Source organism: Agelaius phoeniceus, chromosome 10, assembly GCF_051311805.1.
Source record: "Agelaius phoeniceus isolate bAgePho1 chromosome 10, bAgePho1.hap1, whole genome shotgun sequence".
Taxonomy (NCBI): domain Eukaryota; kingdom Metazoa; phylum Chordata; class Aves; order Passeriformes; family Icteridae; genus Agelaius; species Agelaius phoeniceus.
In genome coordinates this window covers 11,440,974-11,467,162 of record NC_135274.1, presented here as the reverse complement: position 1 = coordinate 11,467,162, position 26,189 = coordinate 11,440,974, and the positions used below count along the sequence as shown (strand labels likewise).

The following is a 26,189-nucleotide window of genomic DNA, read 5'->3' as shown; positions in this document are numbered from 1 at the left end:
TTTAAATGTTAAAAAAATATTTATTTCAATTCTGTATACAAAAAAAGTCAAAACAACAGAACATTTATTAGTACTGAATTTTTTGTGAATATTTAATGGCATGTATGTCTAAGTTCACTTTACAAAACCAAGTGCTTATAGAATTGTAATTGGGTTTTTGATTTTCCTTAAGTATCTTTTTTACCTGACTAGCAGCACATCCTGTGCTTTTAAATAAGAAAAATATCAGAGTTTAGCACACACAGTATGTTGCACTGCAACTTTTGACCAGAGCATTAAAGGATTTCTGAGGAACCAATGCTACATCCTTTTCATTTACATCTGATTATTACCTGCTGAGAAAAGTATACAGGTTTTTGAGACTTATTTTCAGTGAACATAAAAAAGCTGGCCTTCTATAAAAGTGTCTGCTGTTTTATTGTACGGCTATTGCATATATACAAAATCAACCAAGCCCAAGAACACACCAGAAATCAGCATTCTGTCTGTACCTGGATTCCCACTGCAGTTGTGCCTGTTGTGTCCCAAAACCTTGAGCCCAAAGTCTGCATCCTGATATTGTGCTTTTCCCAGCAAACAAGAGCTTCCCTTACATACATTAGCTACAAACAGAAAGGGCAGGTACTACTTATTTAAAAAAACACAGTAAAAAATTTCCTTTCAGGATATTTTTCTGTATGAAATATACAGCACTGGTTTTTATATTAAAAAAATAACCTCATAGAAAAGTAGACTTCATAAAGCACAGGTTGGTGAAACACTTAAACTGCTAATCCTAATCCTCACTCCATCAGTGCTGATGAGGAGAATCCAACAGGTCTGTGTCAAAAGCCAATAACCAATTTATTCTTCTGCAATCACACCGCTCTGCAATAGATTTACAGGAATATCCCCAAGTTCTTTCATTCTGAGGATAAAATGCCTGGACAAGGAGTGATTTTCATGGTGATACTGGAACCAAAGCTCTCAAGGTTCATCAGTTAACATTAAGAGGCAGCAGTGCCATGGAGAGGACAGATTTATGTGGAGGGTGTGCCCAGTGGGACAACTGACCTCTCAGGTCTCCTGTCAACTCCTCTGGTTGGGTAAGGAAATTCTCAAAAACGAAGAATTCAAGGTAGCCTGTGTTTAGGTATGATCTCCACAAGCCTACAAACTCTCAGCTCTGAGATTGGTCTTCAAACAAGATAAATATTGAGAAATAGTGGAATTTTTAAAGCTGCATGAACAGCATATACAAAAGAAAATTTCCAAGCCTTCTTAGAAAGGGAAACAGACACTTTAAAAATATTAGTAAATAAATATACGCTTTGTATGGCATAGCCACCTACCTTTACACAAAACTCCTAATAAATTATTTCAGCTCTGTAAAGGGCAGCAGTTTTTGATTTAAAACATAAATATTAAGAAAGGCTTTAGGAACACATAAGTAGTAACAACTCAGTTTTATCTCATCCAAGTTCTAGATAATATGGTGTGAGGAAGACTGCAACACTGAAGTTTGTATTAAATAATTCCTTGGTAAGGACAGCAGGGGAAGGATAGCTGCAACTATTTGTCCGCTCAAGAGCTTAAGCCTGGATTCACATAACCCAGCTACTGTCATCAAACCAATCTTTTCAAGTGTAATTTCATAGGGTAATCCCAAAAAAAGGAGCTGGTCATCACAGATAACTGAGAAAGGTTTGTAAGGAAAAATGGCATTGTTTTAAAGTTACATAGAAAACGTAACATTTCAGTTGCAATGGATGAAGAAAACCTGTTGTCTGAGATCATCAGCAGTCAAGAAGCCAAGGAATTCTTAAAGCTATACAAAATAATTTAAGGAAAAAAAGACAGTTTGGAAAAACCATCATTCTTCTTCCATTTAAGGTGCATTAAGACGGATATGGCCAAAGATCACATATTTATTCTTATCTCACATTTTTTAACTCAAGTTCCAACTTTGAGTCTGAACTCACAAAATCCTATGCAGTTTTGCAACAAGTAGTAAAAATAATGGAAAAATATTACAAATTATTCTGTAAATTACAGGTTACAAATAAATCTGTAAATATTTTGGTAAGCCTGAATAGCACTTTACATCAACACCTGCCAACTTCATCATCTGTCAAACCTACGAAGCCTTCGCCTTCTCATGTCCTCTTCTGAGTTCTCAGGTGGAAACCAAAACCCATAAGGTCGCTGCCCATAATTGTGTGTTCCTCCACCAAAATCTACAAGACACAATGAAAAACAACTGTTATTTTGGTCTGTAATAAGAGAAAAATGCACATATATCCTGTAAGCCAAAGCGTCACAACACAAAGGAGACAGGGAATTGAATGTTTTCAATACTGATGGTTTCAGGGCAATTACAACATCCAGAAACTGCTCTGAAAAACAGTCAAATAAAAAGAAAAACCAAAACCAGAAAACTCCTCCAAACAATAAAGCTACCACCACCCAAAAAACCACCCCAACCCAACAACAAAACCAAACCAAACAACAAACCACAACAAAAAGAACATGTAACAAGTATTAACCCGTTAAGAATAACAAGTATTAACAAGTATTCACATTTTTCACGATCCCTGCTTTACACAGTAAACTCCAGAATGTTAAACTATTTCAGTGTCCTCAGCAGTTGTTTCTGGTAAAAGCAGCTTTTGTGTTTGCTTTTAGTACCGAGTCCAACATGTGCAGCCCCACAGCAGATGCACACACGGCTCCTACCCCCAGCTGGCAGCAGTTTCACAAGGAAAGGACACGTGGCAGCCCAGCCATTCCAAGTGTAAGCAAAATCATCTGAGCACCAAGAGCACACCCAGCCCCACAGCTCTGGGCCCTGGCACCCCGAGGAGCCAGGACGGGCCCTTCCAGCAGCTCTCCAGAATTCACATCGAGGCGCCCGGCAAAGGAACAACGCAGGGCTTGGTTACACACAGCAGCTCAGCTGAGGGGCTCTGGGAAACAAAATCACAGCCTGCCTTCTGAGCATAATTACAGTGTTAAGGACAAGCAGATTTGCTTTAAAGGTAATAAAACCTTTGTAACATTCAGCATTTCTTAAGCTTTCACCTGGCCACATAGGGTTAAAACTGCATCATAATGCTGTAATTGATTTTTAATAATTGATTTTTAAATAATCATAATTAAACTACTTGCATTTTTTTTTTAAATTCTTTCCAGTAGTGAAATTGTCAACTAAATAACAAAGTTTCTTATAAAAACATTTATTTTTCTATACAGCATCCCAGGTTAACTTTTATTTAAGAAAACAGATACCACTCACAGAGTTAAGACAATTCTTTGCATAGTCCCCATAAAATATGCTCAACACTTCAAATACACATGTGCTTTAATAAACACTAGTAATAGAATGAGGTGCTATAAAAAAAGATGAAAAATGCTCTTTTATATATTGACCCAAAAATAGAAGGCTACACAATATATTTTGACAAGCTTTAGGTTGAAGAAAAGATCTTTTTTTACATCAAACAATATGGTGAACAGCAAAGTCTGGATGTTTTAAAGAAATTAAATTGTATTTGTATCTGCATGTAGATATTTAAATTATCCTGTTACCTAAAATAGTTCCCTGACACCTTTTTTCTTTTAATTACTGCAGAAATATTAATGAAATCACACCTTCATCTTATCAAAATATTTATAAGCCACAGTATTCAGAAATGGTAATTAGGCCACCGCTACTACTGAAACACCACCTGACATCTGTGCAAGAAACCAACACAGGCTTTTCAACACATCAGCAAAAACAAATTAAAGACTAATGGAATCTAAGACTGCATTCAAAGGACATGGAAACCTGCAACAACACTGGGTGATAGACAAAGCCAAAGGATATAGTACAACAAACTTAGAACAAAACATTAACCCTTCCATGGCGTATTTTACAAATTTATTGTGAACTAGAACCACGTTCTGTGAATACAGAAGACTGAGACCTCCATCCCTACCCTGTCACTGTGTGTAGGAGTTTCTTTTGTTACTTAAGTTCACAATTAAAGCACTTTGGAGCAAAAGAAAATCACTGTAATTGCAACAGATGTAACTACACCTGTATTAATGCAATGCCACAGAAGTGCTACATTAAACATTCTCACTTGATTTTTCCTCTTCTGAAGTTATGACCTTATTTTTAGGTTAGATAACATGATTTGCAAGACAGTCTCTGTAACAGTCAGGAGGAATATGTGAAGCTACCAAACTGTTAAAGTCTCACTAGTAGAAATATGCAATTAGGTCTGATAAGAGGAGTGTAGCAAATAAATAGCAGAGGTATCACAAAGCAGTATGTTTGTATTTTTTTTTCATGCCAGCTTTAGTTGTGTTAAAGAACAATCTAGAACATTTCAGTTGAACAGCTTACCATTTTCAGTATCACCATCTGTCCTGGCACTACTGAATGTGGTATCCATACAAGAACCAAACTATACAAACACAAACACCCATACAAAGACCAGACACTTCTCATTTCTACAAATCTGTTACTTCTGGAGAGGCTTTGCTGTAGAAGATAATGAGGTAATTTCTGTTGAACCCAGCAAGGACCACACAGCTAACCAAAACAGAGAACTCTGATCTGGATATTTGATCAAATGTCATAACAACTTCCAACACTTGCTTGGGTTTCATTTTTACCAGTTTTATATAAATTGTCTCTTCCATAAATAGTATAGCCCTGCTAAATATGTTATAACCACAAAATATTATTAAAGTTTACCAACCAGCACTTGGGTGTGCTAGAGATCACATACAGTGCAATATATTGAAAACCTGACTTGCCTTGCTTTTTAATGCAAAAATACCAATGTTTAAAGTGCTCTATTTAAGAAAATGGGAGTTCTCTTAGTTTATAAACATCCAAGGTTTTTTTTTTCCACAGAAGCAATGACGTTGGAAAAGACCTTTGAGATCATGGAGTCCAGCCTATGACCCAACACCCCCTGTCAGGCAGACTCTGGCACTGACACCACATCCAGCCTTTACTTAAACACCTCCAGGGACAGGGACTCCACAACCTCCCTGCACAGCTCATTGCAAGGTATTTTTGATGCATTTGGAGGTAGAAGCAGCAAACTGGAAGGCAGCAAGAAGCCAGAGTCAAAAGCCCAGTGTTGCTTTACTCATTTCATCTCTTCCAGCCAATGAACAGTCAAGTCTTTAGGTCTAATCAAACTCACTTATGATTTACTGAGTTGTACAGAGAATTTTAAAGAAAGGCAGTGCAGGCATTTTTCCTCCTTTCATACTTTAGCAGGACTAGGAGGCTTCCAGAAAGAGCTGAGACACACAAAACATAGCAACCTTTTCACTGTTTTGTGTTTCACTAGAAGTCAGACAGAAACTACAACTGAATAAAAAATATAAAATGGCAAAACTGCTTTTATTCTTTCCTGTCCTTCCCTCTGCAAAACGCAGACATGCTATACAGACTGAGAGCTTTGGCTTTTGGTACTTATCACTGCCCAGTTTTCCTGCTCAGCTCCAAGCAGACCACATTCATTAGCCTTTGCTATTGTTTCTAGCACAGCCCTTTCAGCTTCTGTCAATGGACGAAAATTTTGTCGTGCTATGAAGCAAAGTATTCTTCCTGGGGCTGATGTCAATATGCCTCATCTACAGACTTGAACATAAACTGGTGAAGAAGACTGATGGAATTAACTGCTGTTTCTGTGCTATGCTTTGGAACAGCTGACAAATGAAAAATCAAATTAGCAGGGAAGTAGCTGAGGGTAATGAGTTTAGAAGGAAAGTAACATACAATGAATCCAGACATAGCTGGATTGTTACAGAGCAAGCCAGAACAATCTTGAACAGTCTCTGTCTCTCTCTTGTTTTTAAAAGAAGATGCTAAAATTGAGAAATACACAAAACCATTCCCTCCCCATAAGTCTGATAATTTGTTTTGCTTAGGAGAGGAGATGGCTAAAGACTAAATCTTTAATCCATTCATACTTAAGGATTTTTATATTTATTTTCATCATGCTTCAAAATCTCATCTGTCAATATCAGTATCACCAAAATAAACTCTTTTTGAAGTAACAATTTGTTAAAAGCACACTGGTAACATTTTTAGAACCCAAACCCTAACCCTGGGGATGCCTTTTGCAGCTGCAGTGTGCCTGGAACTCTGGGCTTTGTGTGGTTTTCAAAACCCTAACCCTAGGTGTAACCCTAACCCTAGGCACTAAATTCAGCCTAAGGCTGTTGGCAAGGAAAAAGCTTTGCAGGCCCCAGCTTCTCGGTGTCACCCTCAGCGTCTCTGCGTGTCACCCACTGTGCCCTCTCCCTGCTCCTCCCTCAGCTCCCACCCTCAAGCCCCCAACAGTGCCCCTCAGCCTCTGCCATGCCCTGAAAGGACCCTAAAAAAACCCTAAAAAAGCACTAGTTTTCAAAGTGTCCTAAACACCCCACAAAAACCTAAAAATACCCTTCTTTTAAAAGAAGACCCTAAAACACCCCTAAAAATCCCCAAAGAACCTTTAAAAAACCCCTAAATAGTCTTAAAAGACCTCCAAGAATACCCCAAATAGCTTTAAAATGCCCTGATAAAAAAGCCTAAAAAATTCCCTCAAAAACCCTAGAAATACCCTAGTCCCAAAAAAGTTCTCCATAGACCCTCAATACTCCTCAAAAAGCCCAAAAAACTTTTTAGTCCTAAAAAAGCCCCAAGAATACCCAAAAACACTCCTAAGAACTCCAATTAGTAATAAGACAGCCCTTAAAACACCCTAAAATAATTTTTAAAACTCTGAAAAAACCTTAAAGGTATCCTAAACATTCCCAGAGAATTCCTAAAAAAACTCCTGCAAAAAAACCCCTTAAAATATCCTAAAAATCCCTGAAAAAAAATATATATAATAAGAGAGCCCTAAATTAATTGTGGTACCTGCTATTACAACCTATTTCAAATCATTTTATGTAATTTTTTGTCATGTTAAGTACCTGTTTCATCATCTATGTAATTGCAAGAATCCCTGAATGTTCACGCTTTAGGGAAAACATATTGTGTTCAAAGGATAGTGCTCATTCAAGCTAATTATTTTTCAAACTAACTGACAGGGAAGAGTATCCTAATTGCCCATTAGTACAGTAAATTTAATCTCTTCCTTTGTGTCCCTGAAACAGGTGTGATCAGTGACATGCTCTGTATTATGTTCTTTGTGAAACAAGACATCTGCCTATAGGCAAACTGAACCTTTACACAGCTTGTTTAAGGCAGTATTTTAAGAGCTCAAATCTTAGGTCTCCCTTGTCCAAACTGAAGTGTTCCAGCAGGCAGGAGAAAGAAGTGCAAAATAAAGCAAGATCCCTCCGTATGTGATCACACCAAATTCTACTGGAAACAATATAGGATGGTACCTTGTCATGCTTCACTTGCCTGTGAGGCTTGAAAACTGCACCCAGCACTGAAACCAGGCACTGGCAGAGTGTTAAGAAATGCTGCTTTTGGCAGGGAAGCTTAAAGTGAAATTCAGTTTGCCACAGCAATCTACTAGTGAGGTACTAGTGAAATTCATTGTTGTGTTTCATCAAAGGACATTCTCCAACAAAACACATTCCCCCTGACAGCACAAAACTTACCTTTGCTCAAAAACACAAGGAGATACAAAAATACATCTTACCTGGAGTGTTGGTGATTATTTAAGGCTACAAATGAAAGTTGCAGATGTTTCAAAGTCATACATGTAAGCTTTTAAAGTGCATACTGTCTACTTATTTATATTATAATCTTATCACTTATTCATATTCTGTTTTCTTGATAGTTTCAAAAAACTCCACAAAAATGGCTCATTCTTTCAAGTAACATCTCAAAATGCTTAATATTAAAAGGAAGGATTTTTTTCTCAAACTCAATGTTAAAACTTATGCAAAACATCATCTTAAAAAGACAGTAAAATAGACAATACCCCTTACAATCAAGCTCATTTTATATCAATTCCTTCCCAAAATTACAATATATGTCCAAAAATTAGTCATGAGGAATACATCTTATTTCCCTCCTAAGTCCCTTTCAGTATGAATCATAACTTAAGAGATAAAAATGCAATAAAATTCCTACCTCTTTCATTAAGACTGTTCAGCACTGCCCTTTCAAGCTGTTCTTCTTCAGTGAGCCCACCTGTATAATCAAAGTAGCTCCTTGGAGCTCTGTACTGATAATCTGGATAATAGCCATAATACTCTGTAAAATGAATCAAAAAACAAAATAAATTGCTGCTACTCAGCAAGTGTGAAATCAGATATTATCTTCTTGCTATCTTTCTTCCACAAATCGTTTTAATTTGGGAAAGAAAAAAATTCTTAGGGTTCAATTACTTATACAATATATGCCATAAATTAACTTCTAATTTACAAAGCCACAGCATAGTAACAGGAGGAAAAAAAAAAAAACAAGAGAAAAAAGATGGACCAAACATCTCAATTTTTTATAACTGTTACAAGTAAGTGTCATAGAATTGTTATTACTAAGAAGTTTCAGACAAAAATGGAAAGACAGTTTTCCTCATCTCCTTATAACATTTAGTTGTCAATATTTGGAGACCTTACTGCTATCACCAGAACACAAACCAGGTACTGTTCAGGCTTTTTCTCCCCACCTCTCTTCCCCTTTCCCCCAGAGCCCATAAAACAATGTCATCATAAATTCCAGTCATCTTTGGACCCAGAGAAGCCACAGGAAAAGATTCCTGCAAATTCCTGCAGTGCTGTACAGAGCTCATGTTGTGCTCTGGCACAGCTAAACCTGCCCTGCCAAAAGCCAGCACAGCACAGATCTCATCAATGTCCCTCTCACTGCTGCTGCTGCACTGCTGACAAACCTTCCTGGCCTTTGCACAGCTGGCCAAAACCAAGCACAGGCCATCACCCACCCAAACACATGGGATTCAAAAGGAAAAAATTCCTTGGCTAGAGAATTGAGCAACACTCTCTTCCTGCTAACAACACAATCTGATCTTGACTGAGCACAGAAAACCTAAGCTGAGAAAAATTATGGAAAAAAGTCACACTTTTCAACTGAGGAAAACTATGGAGAAAAGTTCAGTTTTTCTATTCCATTTCTGTATTTTCAAAATACAAAGCTTTTGTGATGTGCTCATTTCCAGAGAGCTGAACAAGGGATTTTGAAGAACCAAAGTACACAAAGGTTGCCAGCTTCTTCCAGCTGAGAGAAAATTATACAAAGGTTTTTCAAAATTAGAAAAATGGAAATATTTTTGTATTAAACAAGTACAGCAGGCCTTTTCCTTCAGATAATTAGCATCAATGATAGTCTTATGATCTTTCATTGGTTCTATCAATTCCAGGTGAAATTTGTGAAGTTTCTGTTGCTATTATTTTGCTAAAGAAAAATATCCCAAGCTCTAGAATCTTTAGTCAAATAAAACCAGCAATACTTTGTCTTGAAAGTTATACAGTAAAAGCACGAAAAACTGAACAGAGTAACTGCACAAACTTCTACATCGAATTATATATTTTCCTCTGTATTTGCAAATATCCCTACATTGACTTTATATACACATGTACACATACACAGTAAACACACACATTCTGTCTTTTTCCAATTCTTTCTCGTCTTGGAACACAACTGACATTGGAAGATTTTTCCTACACCTGCAGTGAAATCTGACTGAGGGAAAGCATTTAGCTGTTATGTCTGTACACTCCCCTCACTCTCCTCTGCTTTATGTGAATCTGAATGAATATTTTCTCAGCTATAAATTTATTTTCTGAAGGCTTCAAAACTACATGCATGAAGAGGGTAAAAATCCTGCTACTAAAATCTTTAAATTATCTGATGAAAGCAAAAGGATGCTGTGTTTTAGGTTTGTTCTATTGCTGTAGTTTTTTCTATGTTTTATGTTTCACACTGCCAGCAAGTTGTAAGTGCTCAGAAAGCTGTAATCTTTTATTTTAAAATGAGACACAGTTTGGTAACACTGACATGTTCAAGGTGTTCCTATTAATCAAAATGAATGTCCTAATACTTTATTCATGAACTGCACTTAGAGAAAACCTAATTCAGCTGCTAAATACTAAATGTGCTAAAATTACACTTAAAACCTTTTTTCTTTCAAAGCTGTTTCCTTGTGCTGTTTCATAAAATCTGCTCTGACCATAGCTTCATCTATTTTTCTACTTAAATTGGTATTTAAAGGCATATAGTAATAAATCAGCAATGCCAGAAAGTGAAAAACTAATCAAGATATGCATCATTAGCCTATGACACTAGAGAGAGTTTTCTTCATTCACAGATGGCCAAATTTATTCCATATATCATACACCAAGCAAAAGGTTAAATCTTCCATTAAGACTTCTGCAAATAGGATGAAAGACAATTACAAAGTATATGAACAGGGAATGAACACAACAAATATATATTTTCTGAACTGCAGTTGTAAGTCATTTTTGACAAATGAATTTAGTACAAAGAAAAAATTAAATGGTTATATCTAAAGGCAAATTTGGAGGATAGGATAATTCAGGTTAACTCTCTCCATCTCCCCTTTGTCCAAAAGAACTCAAAGTAACAGCATTTGAGGACTGCTCAAAACACACCAAAAAAATCACAGACTTCCTTGTTGTCAGCATACAACAGCTTTTTTTTCCCTCCCCATCATGGCAGATCTACTACATGAAATCTCTTCCATTTTCCCTACTTGAAAAGAATTGGAAAAGCAAACAGCAAGGGCTGTTGAGAAGCTCTCTGCTGCTCCTCCACAAGGGTGGTCTCATGCACCCACCCAGGCTCCCAGCAGCTGGGGTTTGTACAGGGGCTGTAACAGATCACAGAGTTTAAATGTCAAGTACAAATTCTTATCTTCATTAGCTATTAAAGGACTTTTTCCAATGTAAATCTTTTGAGTTTCCACCCACCCTGCTGTTCTGGGATAGTGGAGGAAGGTTCAGTGTCTGTGAGCAGCTGGGCTGAGCAGTACCTGTACCTGGATGAGCCCCTTCCCCTGGGCTGGGACTGCCAGCCATGGGAACAGGTCACTTGTGCTGTCACTTGTGCTTGCTGCACACGCTGCCTTCACCTCTCATTTCACTTCTCAGTAGTAAAATTGTTTTATTTCTTTACTGGCCTTTAGATCAAATGTTCTGTGACCTGACAGTAAATGAGAGTAATGAAAATCCTGGGTAAATATACTTTTAAGTTGGAACAATCCCTGTTGCTGTTGCTGAAGAAAGCAGACTAAGATCTTTTGTTTAGGAATTACAAAACAGATGTTTCAAAAATACTTAAGGGCCCAGAATCCTACTTGTGGGAACTATTTAATGTAATAATAAAATAGGAGATAGATCCTGGAAGACAAAGTCCATCAGGGAGAATAAATGTAGCTATAAACTTGGCTCAAAGTAAGCACATCTCAATTATAAAAGACTACACAAAATAAAAACCCCTGCCTGACAAAACATCAGAGAACAGTAAGAATGATCAAAGGTGTGAAATAGTTTCTTTATAAGCAACTAGACAGACTCCAACTTTCTGAAAGGAGGGAAAAGATAGCCATTGTGAGTACAGGCCTGAAGTCTAAAAAGCCACTAAGGAAAGAAGTACATAAAGAATGAAGGTTTGGTCTCCCTCCCCAAAGAAGAATTAACATGCATCAAATGAAATTAGCAGTTAGCAGGTTTAAGCCAAACCAAAAAATGACAGATTCTAAAGCAGGAAACACACTGTGAGTCTCTTCTGATGATGTAGGTGTTAAAAGTGTTCATGTTCATTCAAAGAGCTCTTGACAAATTGATGGAAGAAGGATCTACCACGGGCTATTAAAGACAAAATCCTCCCATAAAACTTTCTGCTGAGAACATCTTTAAGCCACAAGCCACTGCACTCTGGCAGATATCTGAGAGAGTTATCACTATGCATTTATACTGCTCTTCCAGGAGATACCTAGGAAAGAGGATAAATCACTGCAGGAGGTAAGAGATGCCAGGATATGCATCCCTTAGCTCAGATCCAACACCCAAAGCCCTTCTCCCAGCCTCTCCTGGCCCCCACACACAAAGACTCCACCTATTATTTCTGTACACTCCACAGGCAATGATTCAACGCTCTGCAGGAGAGGTGAATCAAATGAGCTCCACTCAGTGCCACCATTCCCACCATCCATCTATAAACTGCAGATGGCCTAAATTCAGTCTGCTGAGGAGGGGCTTTCTGCACATAAATGACTTCATTTACAGAGAGGGCTCAAAGGAAGAAGATCCTTGTTAGACAGGGAAAACCACCCTAGAATGGAACAGATAAATTTGCCAGATGAGGGCATATTTACCAAGGTCCAAAAGGCTGCTTTCAGTAGACACAATTTCCCTACTGCTACACCTTGTGCAAAAGGGATGCTATTTCCCTGAGGTAGCATTTTAGGAAGTCATGACCTTAATTTGAGGCTTAAGCCTCTTGTACAAAATCCATCCACACACTTGCCTGAATAGGAAAGGTGAGACATGCCCAGAGAAGTAATATAAGTTTAGCAAGTATATGTGTGCAGAATATTTTGTATACTCTGTGTTTCCATTTACATAGCTCCCCATAGGTTTTCTAATCATGAGCAGAAACTGTTTTTAAAGCTGGAGTAAGTTTTTGGTTAAGTGGACAAGAGTACTTACCTGAATAGTAGTCCCTTGGCCTGTCAGGCTCAGTGAAGAAAGAAATGCCAGCTAAATAAAAGAATAATGCATATATTGTTAGAATAATCATATTTTCTTTATAGAATACAAAATTTAAATTTAAAGTACCCTTTATTAAAGAGTTTTTTTCATAAGATACAGGCAGGAAATAAGTCATGGGTATCTGTTGATTGTTTTGGCATCAGTGAGAGAATATACTATTGCAAGCTTGTATGTTCCAGATTTTATAGTAGAGTGCCATGTTCAAGCAACAGATCCATGTAGACTAGAAAAAAAGCAAACCAACCTACTATGTTCTCCCAGAACACATAATGAACCATTTCTTTACTGAGAGTATTCATTAGTAACAACGTTTAATGCACAGAAAACTGAGCACTGGAGCAACACTGCATTATTCCTGCTTTGCTACATAGGAGAAAAAAAAATGCCTGTGTGCTTAACACTGCTTCCTGCAGCTGTCAGTCACACAGAACCTGCACAGCAGCCAGGGCAGGTTTCACTGACAGTACTGTGGGGTTATTCCTGAATCCCAGTGTTGTCATCTTATTGCAGGGTTCCATACTGCTGTCTCCTCATCACAAAGGTTTCATACCTTGGTATTTCTCATGGGCAGCTCCTCAGAGCACTGACTCTTTCTTCTTCACAAAGCAGCCAAGTGACTCTAGTTCCCTTCTCAAGCAGCCACCCCACTCTTTTATAGCATTCTTCTTCTCATTGGTTGCAGCTGTGGCCTGGTAAAATCAGGTCTGTTCCTAATCTTTGATAATTGGCCCAGCTGCAACTCCTTAGGGGTAAGATTACTTTCTACACTATCTTTATTTTCTTATATTCTATCCCCCCTACATCCCAGAGAAATTGATTGGAAGGGACCTCAGAAGGTCCCCAGTCCAACTCCAAGCAGAGCAGGGTTAGTGAGGAGATCAGAGAGGTCACTCAGGTAGGGCTGCATTTTGCCAAGTCCAAGGTGGAGCCCCTGAATCTGCCCTGGCAGCTGAGCTGATGCCTGTTCCATAGTGATCAGGCAGTTCCCTGGGGCACAGCATCATGCAAGGTTAACCTTTAACTAACAAGACACCTGACGCCTGTTCCTCCAGCAAGGCAGGAAAGCTGATGCTCTGGTGTCATTTCCCTTCCAGCTGCTGAACATGCATGACCTACAGACTATCCCCAAGCTCTGGTCAAAGCCCCAGTGAGAGCACACACATCTGAACAATTAATTCCCCACTGTACAAACACCGTATCCATGTTCAATTGGATGGAACAGTCATGAATAAAGTACTCAACCTATCAAGTAGTCAGACAAAAAAAAGCCAAATATTCTGCCAACCAACCCCAGCACAGCTGCTGTGTGGGGGCTTAGACTTCCAGTTAAAACACTGACATCTATGGGACTGTTCATTTAAAAGTTTGCAGAGCTGTCTGCATTTAAAACAATTTTTAAGACTAAAGATATCTAAAGCCATAATATTTTTTAGAAAATAATTATTACTGCAATATGAAAATCTGTAATAACACATTGAGAAATCCAGCAACCATTTCTTAAGCATCCCACCACCTTTTTCATACAAACTTCCATTAGAATCAACATAACAGCAAAAATCAAGATGGAAACATTTGGTTCTGACGTACGTTATGGCTTCACCACATTTCACTTGAAATGACATTTTCATTGAAAGATTATACTCTAAATAAATACTTGAAAAGAAGAGTAAAAGTTACTCCTCTAAGTAAAAATATCTGAAAGTCACATTTCTTCTTAATTGTTCTTATCCATATTTAAGAAAAAAAAATTTTTTCTTCTGCATCCGCTTGAATAAAATGAGCACATCTTTAATTGTCTAAAAACTTGCTGGAACGGGCTGAATGTCTATATGCAAGGCTTACTGAATTTTAAAAATAAAAGTGTTCCTTATGCAGATTTTGTAAATTCAACAGAATGATATACCTGCACAGGCTCGCATGATCTTTTTCAGAGGTCCCATAGTGTACATCAATCCAACAAGAATCCCTGAGAAATGCCCAGCGAAAGAAGTCCTAGAAAATAAAAATATCCTGTGAGGAGACTTTTTTTGGTAGGGATACAAAAGGGAGAGTGTAGAACTAGTTGTAAAGATAAAGTCTCTGAGACTTCCCAGAGAAAGTCCCTGAGTGATTCCAAGCACAGAGACATTACTTGCCTGCAAGGCTGTAATGCCAAGTCTTTCTTTGTAACTACCTTAAAATTGGGAGTTACACAGTTACAGAAAAGTATTTAACAAATATCCTGAGAAAGCTAATTGGAGAGATCATTTTAGTTGCTATAGAATATGATTCACTAAAAGCATTTAAAGACTTACCAAAGGAGTAAACTGGTTTTAAGCTTTAGAAAAGTGACTTACATTGTAATGTCTGGGTAGATCTTACCAAAACCATGTATATTTCTGAGTGAAAGCACAAACACAATACTTTCTACTGCACTATCCATGCAATCCTACAATTAGTGTAAAAGAAGCATGAATGCAGATCCACTGCAATCCTTGTAATACACTTTCTTCAAAATTAAAAGAACAATTGAATTGCTGAGATCCAAATTCTTTTCTATGCTTACCAACAATTTCTTTAAAAATATCATTACCATTTGTATACAGAAGGAAAAGGCTCTGGGGTCTTTTGAGAAATCAAACCAGAAGAACATGTTTACTGTAAACAAGCTTTGCTCAAGTTACTGACATGACTATGACTCTATAAATTAAGAAATCAATTTTCAGAATTCAAGTTAAGAGTTAAACTCTTTTGTGTTTAAACATAGAGTAAGAGAAAATCTTCTGAATTCAAGCAGGTGTAAACACTAGTTGCAAATTTTTCACCTTTCTTACCAAGTTACAGGAGCCAATACACTAAACATTAAAATTTCCTCATATGTGCAATTAGAAATAACTCATTTATACTGATTGTCAAAAAATTTAAATAATACAAGCTAAAATGAGCTTTTTTTTCCTTTATAAAGTAGAAATGAAACCTCTGTTTAATGCACCAAGTGTAATGTTGGCATCAATTTTTACATTCAGGTCCGTGATCTACAGGAGTTTTACAGATGATGGCACAAGCACTCAAGCCAAGCCACCTTCCAGGCATCAGTGGTAAAAGGAGACAGGAAAATGCACGTGTCACTAGAGGGAGGTAAAGATCACATCTAAATTCACTCTTTTGCCACCTACTTAACCTCAAACTCTCTAGTGCCATGGGGAGCTGCAGTTCTCTCTTGTTAAAAACCAACAACTCTCTAGAGAGTAACACATAAATGCTGATGTGAAAATTTATAGATAAAAGGTAGTTACCAAAATAAAGTATCTATAAGGAACTAATTTTCCAAACAGATTTTCAAGAACAGATTTTCCAAATTTATGAAAAATGCATGCCTGACTTGGAAAATGTCTGACCTCAGAAAATAAAAAATACATAGAAATCACCTACTCTAGGAATCACCAACATGATATTGGTTCACCTAAGACTTAAGATATCTGCTCAGTTCTGGAGGAGGCACAGATGAAACAGAAAGTAACTTTGCCCACGTCTGTTCTTCCATTAAACAAACAATCCCAAAGACTGCTCAGCAAAGCCTACATCTCAATATCCTTTATGGAAGGTGACGATTAGAAGGATACTGAATGCACTTGAAAATTTTTCCAAAACAAAAACATTAATGAGAAAGAAAATAATAAGATGTCAGTAAACTCCTAAATCCTCTCCCAGCACAGCAGGCCCAAATTTATTGCATAAACTTTCTAACTGGGCAAAATTCTGCCCCAATTACTGACCTCTTATCTATTCAAAATTAAATTATGCAATTTAGTTTACAAAAGGAACCAGTTAAACATAGACTTCAAATACTCTAACCTGCCCTGAGCACACAGAGGAGCATGTAAGAGCAATGCTGTGAGAGATACAATTGCTATGGTTCATGGCAAGGCAGTAGGCAGTTACTAATTAAACATATGTTCTAGGATATGAATTTCTGGAGATCACTACTTGTTTTCTGTAGCCTCTATTATCATTTAAGTGCTGTGAAATTGCCCTCTGTAGAGGTCACTGTAGAGGTTTAGATGAGGCAGCAATCTAAACTTCCATGAAATTATGAAAAATTTTTTTATATTATATTTGGACTTTCTATCCACTCTCAATCCAAAGACATTTCTACAATAAAGCAACTGAAAAAGAACAGCACACAATGTCTGAATTCATGTTTTTACTCTACCATAAACAGTAGGATATGGTTTTACTTCATACACAACGCCCTTCCACTATTCCTTAATTAAAAACAGTATTGTTAAACATATCACCAAATAAAACCTATGTACAGCTAAAACAACAGTTAATGTATTTCACAAAAATGTTTTTAATGCACTGAAAGCTTTACTTTTACATCTGTAGCAATGCCATGCAGCTCACAAACAAAACTGCATTTGGGCAGAGCACTCTTCTGTCTTTAATCCTCACTGCAGTTAATTAAGCAGCCAGGATAAAGCCATAAAACCAGTGCTCAACCTAAGCAACATCTGAATTCTCCTTCTGCACTAGGAAACGTTCTATCAGCTATATCATAGTATCTGACAAGGAATATCTCAGTATTGCTGAGATATTTATCTTTCTGAAAAAGGGAAATTGTACTGTGATTAATAAATAATATTAATCTGTGTAATAAACTGTGATTTGACAGTTCATAGGTTTTGTGTCTGTACTTTGCATATATTCAGCAATGTGATTCACAGTTACAAAATATTACATAGGAAAATTACTCATTTGCAAACAGGACTTAAAGAAATGAACTGCAACGAAGAGCAAGGTTCTCCCAGAGGTAGGGGCAGATGAACTGTGCTGGCACAGAGCACCCAGGGAAACTGAGGGAGGTGACCAGCAGCACTGCAGGACAGTGACACGGACAGTGACAAAACTGGCAGAATACTGGATGATATTCTGATCATAAATCAGAGGAGTGACTAAGCCAGAGTGGTCTAGAACAGCAATGGCAAGCAGACAGTGGAACTCTGCTCAGCGAATGAAGCCCCTGGCACTATGGTGGAGTAGTTGAGCTACCTCGTTGAACAGGCTCAGCCCTTTCCTTGCCCATCAGCTTTTGTTATCTTCCCTCAAATACCCAATTACACCTGCTGAGAACAGTATTTCAGGTTTTCAATTTGAGATGTACTCAAAAAAATGGTTTTTGGTTTTAAGGAAAAAGCAGACTGCAGGCCCAACACTGCACTGGGATACCAGCTAACACTACTCACAATTCATTTCAAACTACTCCAGATAGCCCCAATCTCTTCTCCTTTCCTTGAAATATCAAATGCATTTACCCTGGGGAGATGAAATGAATAGCCACCAGCTCCACCCAACAAGCATATTTACTGGATATGGGCAATCCAAAGACACTGCTCACTCTTCCTGGGTTATAATGGTTGTTCAGAACTTTCAAAGCAAACAAGACTCCTGCAAACAAGAAGAAATCACATGAAGAGAGAAATACTTGTGACCAAATAATAAAGAAATGCAAACAATTTGAAGTACCATGCAGTTTCAAAGCACCATGAAGCATATTGCTGCATGCCAGAACAATTCTGTTCTTTCAGTGATACTTTTCAGTGACTTAAAAAAAAAGATACAAAAACTGTATATTTGTATAACAGCCAAATCTAAGCTGCTTTTTAATGTGCCTGCTCACTGTAGCTATTCAGGTATTCAAAACAATACAAACATAATTTAAAATGGGAGTTCTAGTTGAAATAATCGACAAAATTAATGAACTCAAAAAAATGTTCTGTGACTTGAGAAAAGCCACTACTGAAAACAAGACAAACAAATATGTGTAAAGCTCAACAGTAGGTTCAAATTCTGAATTAATGGAAAATCATCTTACACATACTCCAGAATCACTTGTTTCTGAAAAAAAAAGTAGATAAATCACCTTTAATCACAGTAAATAGTATTAATTTCTAACTGACTGCAATTGTTTTATCATGCAACTGCCAGCCAATATGATGGAATGAATTCAGAGAACTTATTGGAAGTGTTTATGAAAAAGTTCCTCTCAAGAGAAAGCTCACAGTGGTCTAACAACTTTCTTAAAGGCTGAAAAAGAAAGCTTGCCTTCTAAGGTTAGGTCCCAAGGACAGCAAGGAAATCCCCTACTTATGTAGAAATGCAGGGCTACTTTTCTACTTGACTGCAGATTTTTTAAAGAGAAGAAATGTATTGACTTTAAAATGATCTGCTAAAGGAGGAGACAAGACCATTACTGGAAGGAAGATGACCAAAATCAGGTGTTTGGATGTTGCTAGCAGAAGGAAATCTAGGGGAGTGTCTCCAAAGACAGGCATGAGTAATTTTAAACTGACAGGCTTTTCTAGAAGCCACCTAAGGAGCATTATTGAAATGTTTATACAACATCTGAAAATTAAGAGTTCAGACTTTAATTAACCAGCAATATGAAACAGAAAACACAATTCTCCAAGGATGATGGTATTTTCATGTTCTCATGTAAAGTCCCTGCTGGTCATAAGAACATGAACTGAATTACTTTATGTTCATGCCCATAGTCCATGTTTCAATTTAAAAATAGGAGAAGCATACTGATGTGACACTCATACATTTATACAGATGTATACCTATGCTCTTTCTGCAATTAACAGTTATTGTTATATAGCAAATATACAGATGAATTGTACATAAGTAAATTGGACCAACCCTGTGTCTTACCTGAAAAACCTACGCCACAATTCATTTCATAGGAAGGATCATCCAGAATTATCACAAGCAGGACTTCCAGCACCAGGTAAACTACTCCAATCAGTATTGAAAATACTGCAATTATGTAGGCAAACCATAGGCTCTTCAGCTTTCTTTCCAGCATGATGCCCTTCCAAAGCATGGAAATCATGTTATAATACAAATGCCAATCATCTGCATGGTGGAAAGGAGCAAGCAGCAAACGTTGCCAGTTCTTTCTGTGGACAGCTTCATTTACACTGAGACACGCTTCAGACAGTGGCCTCAAAGGATTCAGAAAGAGAAAAATATTCAGTACCAGCACCCCAAGGGTAACAGAAGGAATGTTCTGGAGCCCAACTTGAGAAATTTGATAAAGCAGCAAAAGCAGTCCAGCACTGACTCCTCTTTGCCTTCGTTCCATAGTTACTTCTTCATTCAAAGAAATGTGAAGATTATTTCAATTTCCAGTCCTTTGTTCAATTTCAAAACCATACAAGTTTTGGAAATTCTGAAAGAAAAAAGATAACTTGTTATATACATATTGCAGTGTTTTGAAGCTCATCACTGTTTTTGTGAGTTTTTAAACACAAAAAAATTCATCAAGGTAATCAGCTGAGACCTTTTATATATCAGAACAAAAATTCAAGTGAGGAAAAGAAATCAGAATTTGTAAACTGATACAAAACACAAATAAAAGAGATTTATACAGGCAATCCAGACAAACATTGAGAGAAAAAGCAGTCTGCAACTCTGTTTCACATCCTTCCACATGCTGTACTTAATCCATTAAAATACTTGGGTATTCTGGACATGTTTTCATTAATTCTCATTCAGTCAGAATAATTAAGATTACAGGAAGGAAAACAGTTCAAAATTCTTCTCTAGAGTCTCAGTTTCCAGGACTCCTATTTTTGCTACATATTTAATTTTTTTTTTTAATGACCATTTTTCCAACTTTTACAAATATTCAAAACAAGCTAAGTTTGAAAACTAAAAGTCACAATTTAGACAAAAGGAACAGAGACACAGCTAAGCACTCCTAGATGCAATTTGAAAATTGTTACTGCTTTTCTAAGGATGAAAATAAAGAGTTTAGTTTAGAAGTAAGCAATGGAGAAAAGAAAACTCTAGGGTGAAATCATATACAAAACCAGCATAAAAAATTTTAAGAGTTGTAACAAAATTTTCATCTTTGCCTTATTTATGCCAGAAAAACCCAGGAGATTGAAGAGGGCTACAGAAACAGATCTGGCAAGAAACAGATTGACTCTGACAGGGACTGACAAGAGAGCAGGGAGGAAGCTGCACTGGGTAACAGAGCACAGGGGCTGTGAGCGTGGAGCCACCTGGGCAAGACAGGAAGGACCCAGGATTCGGAACCAGAGCCAGCTCGGCCAGCCCTGCTTCACCTCTGAGAACTCTGCAGGGTGGCCCAACCCCAGCACAGCCTCTCCTCCCCTCCAGGGTGTCCCTCCTTTGCAGAACTACCAGAGACACCCAACACGTTATTGTGTAAGTATCAGTTATGTAGAACCAGCAAAACACAATTCCTCTTCAAAACTCTGCCACCAGGTTTCAAATGAAACCACCTGAAAGAATGAGATATATACAAAATTCTCATTTCAACACCCCATTAACCTTCTTTTTTAGTACACATACTTATTTTTTATTTAAATGCCTTTCTAATTAATACAAAATTATTCCTCTTCAACATTTTCATTAGATAAACAATCTAGTTCTTCTAGAGGACAACTCAAGTTGCAAAATTGAAACTTCCCCATTATGTCTGTTAGGATTTACTAATTTCACATTTCTACAGACCATTGCCATGCCTGCAAACACTTTACTAAATATGTTTATTCAGGTATTCAGAGTATTCTTAATAATTTGATTGGGTTGCATTCCCCAAAGTGAGTGAGCAGATGGAAAATAAAAAGCATCTCTGGATGGTGTTATCCTGTACCAGCAAAAGGACCTGGGAGACCTGCAGAGGGTGGAACATCAAGGACAACCAGCTAGGGGCCAGGCTACCTTCTCTGCTCATCCTGAAGTAAGGCAAGCACACAGTTCCATGCTAGTTCACACACAGAATTAATTAATGCCACTTCTTATAATTAAGTATTTTTTTAGTCTCTGTATTTCTGGTTAAATCACCTTTATGCTTATTATAGCAATTTAAGAGAAGAAAAAGCCAAATTGGTTGTGTTTTTTTATTCTGAAAAGGACTGCAGTAAACCAGAATGCATGTAAAATGTATTTGCTACATTACAATGAAACTGACTACGTTTTTCCCACGTTATTATATTGGAAATGCTACATAATGCCTGAGCCTTGTCCAAAACAGAGTGAAAACAACAGAAACATACCAGGCCTCTGGAACATGTAACTTCCTACACCCGTGCCTTCTAAAACCAGTGGTAAATGATCACAATTGAACTGCAGATACCACAGCTGTAGCCCTCACAAAGCTCAAATGAATCAACCTGCAAATTGGCCATTGCAGATAATTACATTGTTAGTCTTTGACTTTAACATTACCAAAAAAATATAGTTAAAGCAAAGTTTAATCAATGTCAATGTCATTCTCTTTTTCCACACTAGCTCTGATATCAGGCACACCATTACCCCCCGATATTTTTATAATCTTCTATGCAGACCTCTGGCTTTTCTTGTACCACATGCACAGTTCCATCTTTTTCACCACAAAACAGTTGACACAAAAACTGTTAGAATTTCAAAGTGAACATCTTTCAAATGCAAGTTATGAGAAAACATCAAAATCTTGCCATACCATGTTGTTCAAATTGTCAAATATCTTATGTTTTAAAGTTCCCATCTCTGCTTCTGATACCCTTAAATTCCCAATTTAAGTGCTTTCAACACCCATGCACCTAAGAAAAGAAACCCTCATGCAGCACACAGCCAGACAAAAAAAGGATTGGGAAAGTTTTCCATCATGATTTCAGCAGTGCTAGTTATCATAAACCATTCCCATTACTGAGAGCAACCAAAAATGTCAGCCAAAACACATTGTGTGTTGGAGTCAAAGGGAAAAAGACCCCAGCAAGAGAACAGAAGTTATTTGGGAGCCTCTTTAATGCAACTCCCTTAAAACATATACAGCATTCAGCTGTTTGAACATTCCTCCTCAGCCTCTACACTGTTCATTAAAAGTCTAATGAGGCCTGAAACAATGAAGCACTTTTTTCTTTTTCTTTTTCTGAAAACATGCCACCTACTTCAAAATGTACAAATTTCCAGAACAGACTTGAAACAGACATTTGTCTTGCATCCAGGCTGCCACGTGTCTGCATTTTTGTCACCTACTCAAGATAAATGTCTGAACTAAATATTCTTGGAATTTGTTTGTTTCATACTAAACAAGTAAAAGCATTTAAACTTATTTTTACTGTGACAAACCCCCTCACTCACTTGGCAACCATAAAATATTATGTCTTGACATTACTAAAAAAATAATGTCATAAAGTAATTATTTTAGTAAATATCAGTTAAAATGAAATGTTTTACCATCTTTTCCTATAGCTGTAATTTGAATTTAGAGGAAAAGAATTCCCCTGTGCCCTTGCTCCCCCTAAAATAGACATAACTATCCCGAAATTTTATGTTTATGCAAAACCAAGTACACTCTGGAAAAAAAATTGTGCATTCAGCCTACATCTTGAGATTAGAGCTAGACCAATGTGAAACCCACTTGAAACACGAAGGGTGAGTGTCAGATGCAAGCACAAAGCATTCCACACTGGAGATAAGCCTCAACAGGCCCACAGCACTCGTCTGTGAAGGCAGGCTCGGGATACAAAGGCCTCTCCAGGTAGAGCAGAACCAGTGCTTTTAGGGAAAAGAGGAGGGCAAAGGGAGCAGGAGCCAACTGCAAACACTTCCACTGTGCCCTCAAACCTTGGAAAGAGGTGGGGAAAATGCCCAACAGAAAAAACAACCGATGCAAGGAAAAATAAACTAAAAACTGAAACACAATGAATCATCCTGTTTATATTGAATAAGTATGCAAGGAGAAGGTCAGCCACAAGCTGTCAGCTACAATCAGCTTTCAAATGTCCAATCAACTACATAGTTCATAGCAAAGACAAGGTCCTGACTTAATTATAAAATTAATTACTTCATAAAGAACAACTTCTGGATTCATCAGATTTGCCTTTAAAGGGCTTTCCTTCACAAAGGAAAACTGAATGGTGAACTCAAAAGACACAGCATTTCAGAATTTGTAAGAGAAGTCCCACATATGTAACAAAAATGTTTTAAAACAATTTAAACTCCTTTACTGAGACAATTCAAAGTTAAATATCAACATTCAATGACTTCATAAATGGCTATATCACAGTCTTTTTTTATTATGGAACATATTAAATTTCATTCGAAGTTTTCTGTGAGAATAAAGAAGTTATTTTGCCTCTTATATCTGTTTCAGCATGAAAATGGAAAATCTTTTATAGCTTTTTTAATCCTCTTAGGTACCACTCAAGGAGGAAGTCCTTAATAAAATAAGCTTTTTAACTAAAAACTTCACCTTAAAACTGCAAATTGTGTTCTGAAGGGTGCAACAATTACTGTTCACAAGAAAATATACACATGTTAAACAATACATGCCAAGAATCATTTTAGCCACCTTACCCCAAAATAAATGAGACATCTTTCACAGGAGAGAACCCAAGGGACTAGGTCAAATCTCTCTCCTAACAGACAGTAATTAGTAACTGCCTTTCAAAACACCAGGATACATCTACACTAATTGAAGTTGGAGAAGTGAAATAGTCATAAATACTTAATATCACTGTACTTATAAAGATAAAAGGATGTCACAGCTTAAAATAAAAATACATCAAAACAACAGTGAACTTCAGATTAGGCCACAGCTGAGTTTTAACTTCACAGTTGTTTAACTCAGGTCAGGGATTTGTTGGGTTTTTTTTCCCCACTCGATTGCAGTTGCTACACGTGTACAATGTTGTAACTGGGTAATCGTACTAGAAGAGCATCCTCCTTTATCTGAAGAACTTTTTAATATTATGAAAAATTAAACTCTCAAAGATTGCCTGACTCCACTACAATAGTGTGAAGCACAACAGCTCTCACAATTTTGGCATTCCTTGGTAGCTTTGAAGGACAATTTGCCTGCAGCGTGTAAGAGAAAGGAAGAACAGGAAAGGTAGGAAAGGAAGAACAGGAACTTTCTGAAGAAATCCACTTTAAAATAACACTGGTTAAATAAACAATTCAGAAACACATGCTTTCTAGTATTAGCGTTATACTACTGTTGTCAACACTTCCAATCTATGTCAATAAAAACCAGTTCCAGGAAGAACATCACTGTGCTATTTCAGGAAATCCAACCAGCTCAGGTATTGTTAATTACATTTCACAGACACCTGAGTTACTCAGACTCGGTGTTTAACAATTGTAAGAAGGCTTACCAAATGCAGACAAGATATACTTGCCTTTGCCTCCTCTTCGCTACAGCTGCAAGTTATTTGCAGTTTTGGGGGGCAGGATTTTTTGTTTTGTAGCATTAACAAAGAAAGTACATACTTGTGGCGAGTTACTGATTTTTTTAAGAAGTTGTTTCTGGAATTTATAGAAAAAACACCACTGCGGAAAACGGGGCAGACGAAAGCAGTAAGGCCAGAGTGCGGCGGTGCGAGGAGCACCAACCATCACGCGCAGCTGTGGCTGCGGATAAGCCCCGCTGCTCCCGCCACCACAGCGCTCCCGGGAACCGAGTCCACGGGCACGACGCTGGGTGTGTGTATGAAGATAATGGCTGCGAAACCGTGAAGTATCGGCGATTCGACTGCTCAGGCCGCTTCAGCTCCGTCATTCCCACCACCACTCCTTGCAGCGGCGGGAAGGAGCGAAGCGCGACGGAGGGAAACCTCCTACAGAGCGCAGCTTGAGGGCAGCTTACCCAGCCCAGGCCCCGCTTGTCGGGGCTTGCACCGGGCCCCCCCTCAGCAGGGCGGCGCTCCCCGGGTGTGGGCCGCGCCCCTTACGGCCGGGGGGCCGCTCTCCGCCGGGAGGCGGCGGCAAAGGCAAGACAGGAGGAGGGCAGGAGAGCAGAATAAGAGAGCACGGCAGGAGGAGCCGCGCAGGGACGGGGAGGAGGTGGCGACGGCGGCTCCAGCATCCCCCCGCCCCTGCACTCACGTTCTCCGGCGGCGGCAGACCGGGAACCTCGCGCCGCCCCGCGTGACCCGCGGCCGCCACTCCGCGGCGAGGGGCGCGGCCCCGGCCCCGCCCGGGGAACGCACCGCGCATGCGCCGGGGCCGCCGCGCCGCCAGGGGCGCTGTGCGCGGGCGGGCTGAGGGCGGGGCGCGGAGGCGGGAAAGCTGAGGCGGCCGCTCGGGGCGGCTGTTGGCCGCTGGCACTGCCCACTATTAAAATACACAATCGGCTTGCCTTTGAGGGCGTTTTACTGCAGATGCAAAACAGTAACTAGTTCTGTAAGTTTAATAGTTCGAGGACTTTTTTTTTTTTAAGCGTTAAAAGCAATTAGGTGAAGACATTGTAGAATCACAGTATCAACAAGGTTGGAAAAGACCTCTGAGATCATTAAATCCAACTACGACTAAATACTGCCGTGTTAAACAGACCATGGCAGTCAGTGCCACGTCCAGTCTTTTCTTAAACACCTCCAGGGGCGATGACTCCACCTGGGCAGCCCATTCCACTGTCTAATCACCCTTTCTGTGAAGAATTTCATCCTAATGTCTGACCTAAACCTCCCCTGGTGCAGCTAAAGACTGCATTAGTTTCACTTTTG

The 26,189-nt window shown here is 38.3% G+C and overlaps 1 protein-coding gene across 4 annotated transcripts; it reads right to left on the bottom strand.

Moving 5' to 3' along the window:
• RHBDD1 (rhomboid domain containing 1) lies at positions 1 to 25,672 on the bottom strand. 4 transcript variants are annotated; one of them, XM_054639185.2, is made up of 8 exons: positions 25,573 to 25,672; positions 19,381 to 19,900; positions 17,982 to 18,114; positions 14,591 to 14,679; positions 12,625 to 12,675; positions 8,069 to 8,191; positions 7,632 to 7,656; positions 1 to 2,216 (listed from the first exon to the last, which is right to left on the bottom strand). In XM_054639185.2, exons 2-8 carry the CDS (start codon positions 19,811 to 19,813, stop codon positions 2,156 to 2,158), a joined length of 915 nt encoding a protein of 304 aa, XP_054495160.2. In that variant the 5' UTR covers positions 19,814 to 19,900; positions 25,573 to 25,672; the 3' UTR covers positions 1 to 2,155. The 4 variants fall into 4 exon arrangements, with proteins under 4 accessions (XP_054495160.2, XP_054495157.2, XP_054495158.2 ...); XM_054639182.2 differs by lacking the exon at positions 7,632 to 7,656; XM_054639183.2 differs by lacking the exons at positions 7,632 to 7,656; positions 25,573 to 25,672 and adding an exon at positions 25,334 to 25,566.
• Positions 25,673 to 26,189: the final 517 nt, after the last annotated feature.

What these genes read in the sequence shown, in the direction of transcription:
- RHBDD1 (XM_054639182.2), bottom strand. Translation starts at nt 19,813, where the DNA reads ATGGAACGAAGGCAAAGAGGAGTCAGTGCTGGACTGCTTTTGCTGCTT. An exon ending in TTGTGGCGTAGGTTTTTCAG is followed by an intron (nt 18,115 to 19,380) that starts GTAAGACACAGG and finishes TCTTGTTTGCAG; the next exon opens with GAGTCTTGTTTGCTTTGAAA. An exon ending in ATTCATTTCATCTCCCCAGG is followed by an intron (nt 14,680 to 17,981) that starts GTAAATGCATTT and finishes TTTATTTTCTAG; the next exon opens with GACTTCTTTCGCTGGGCATT.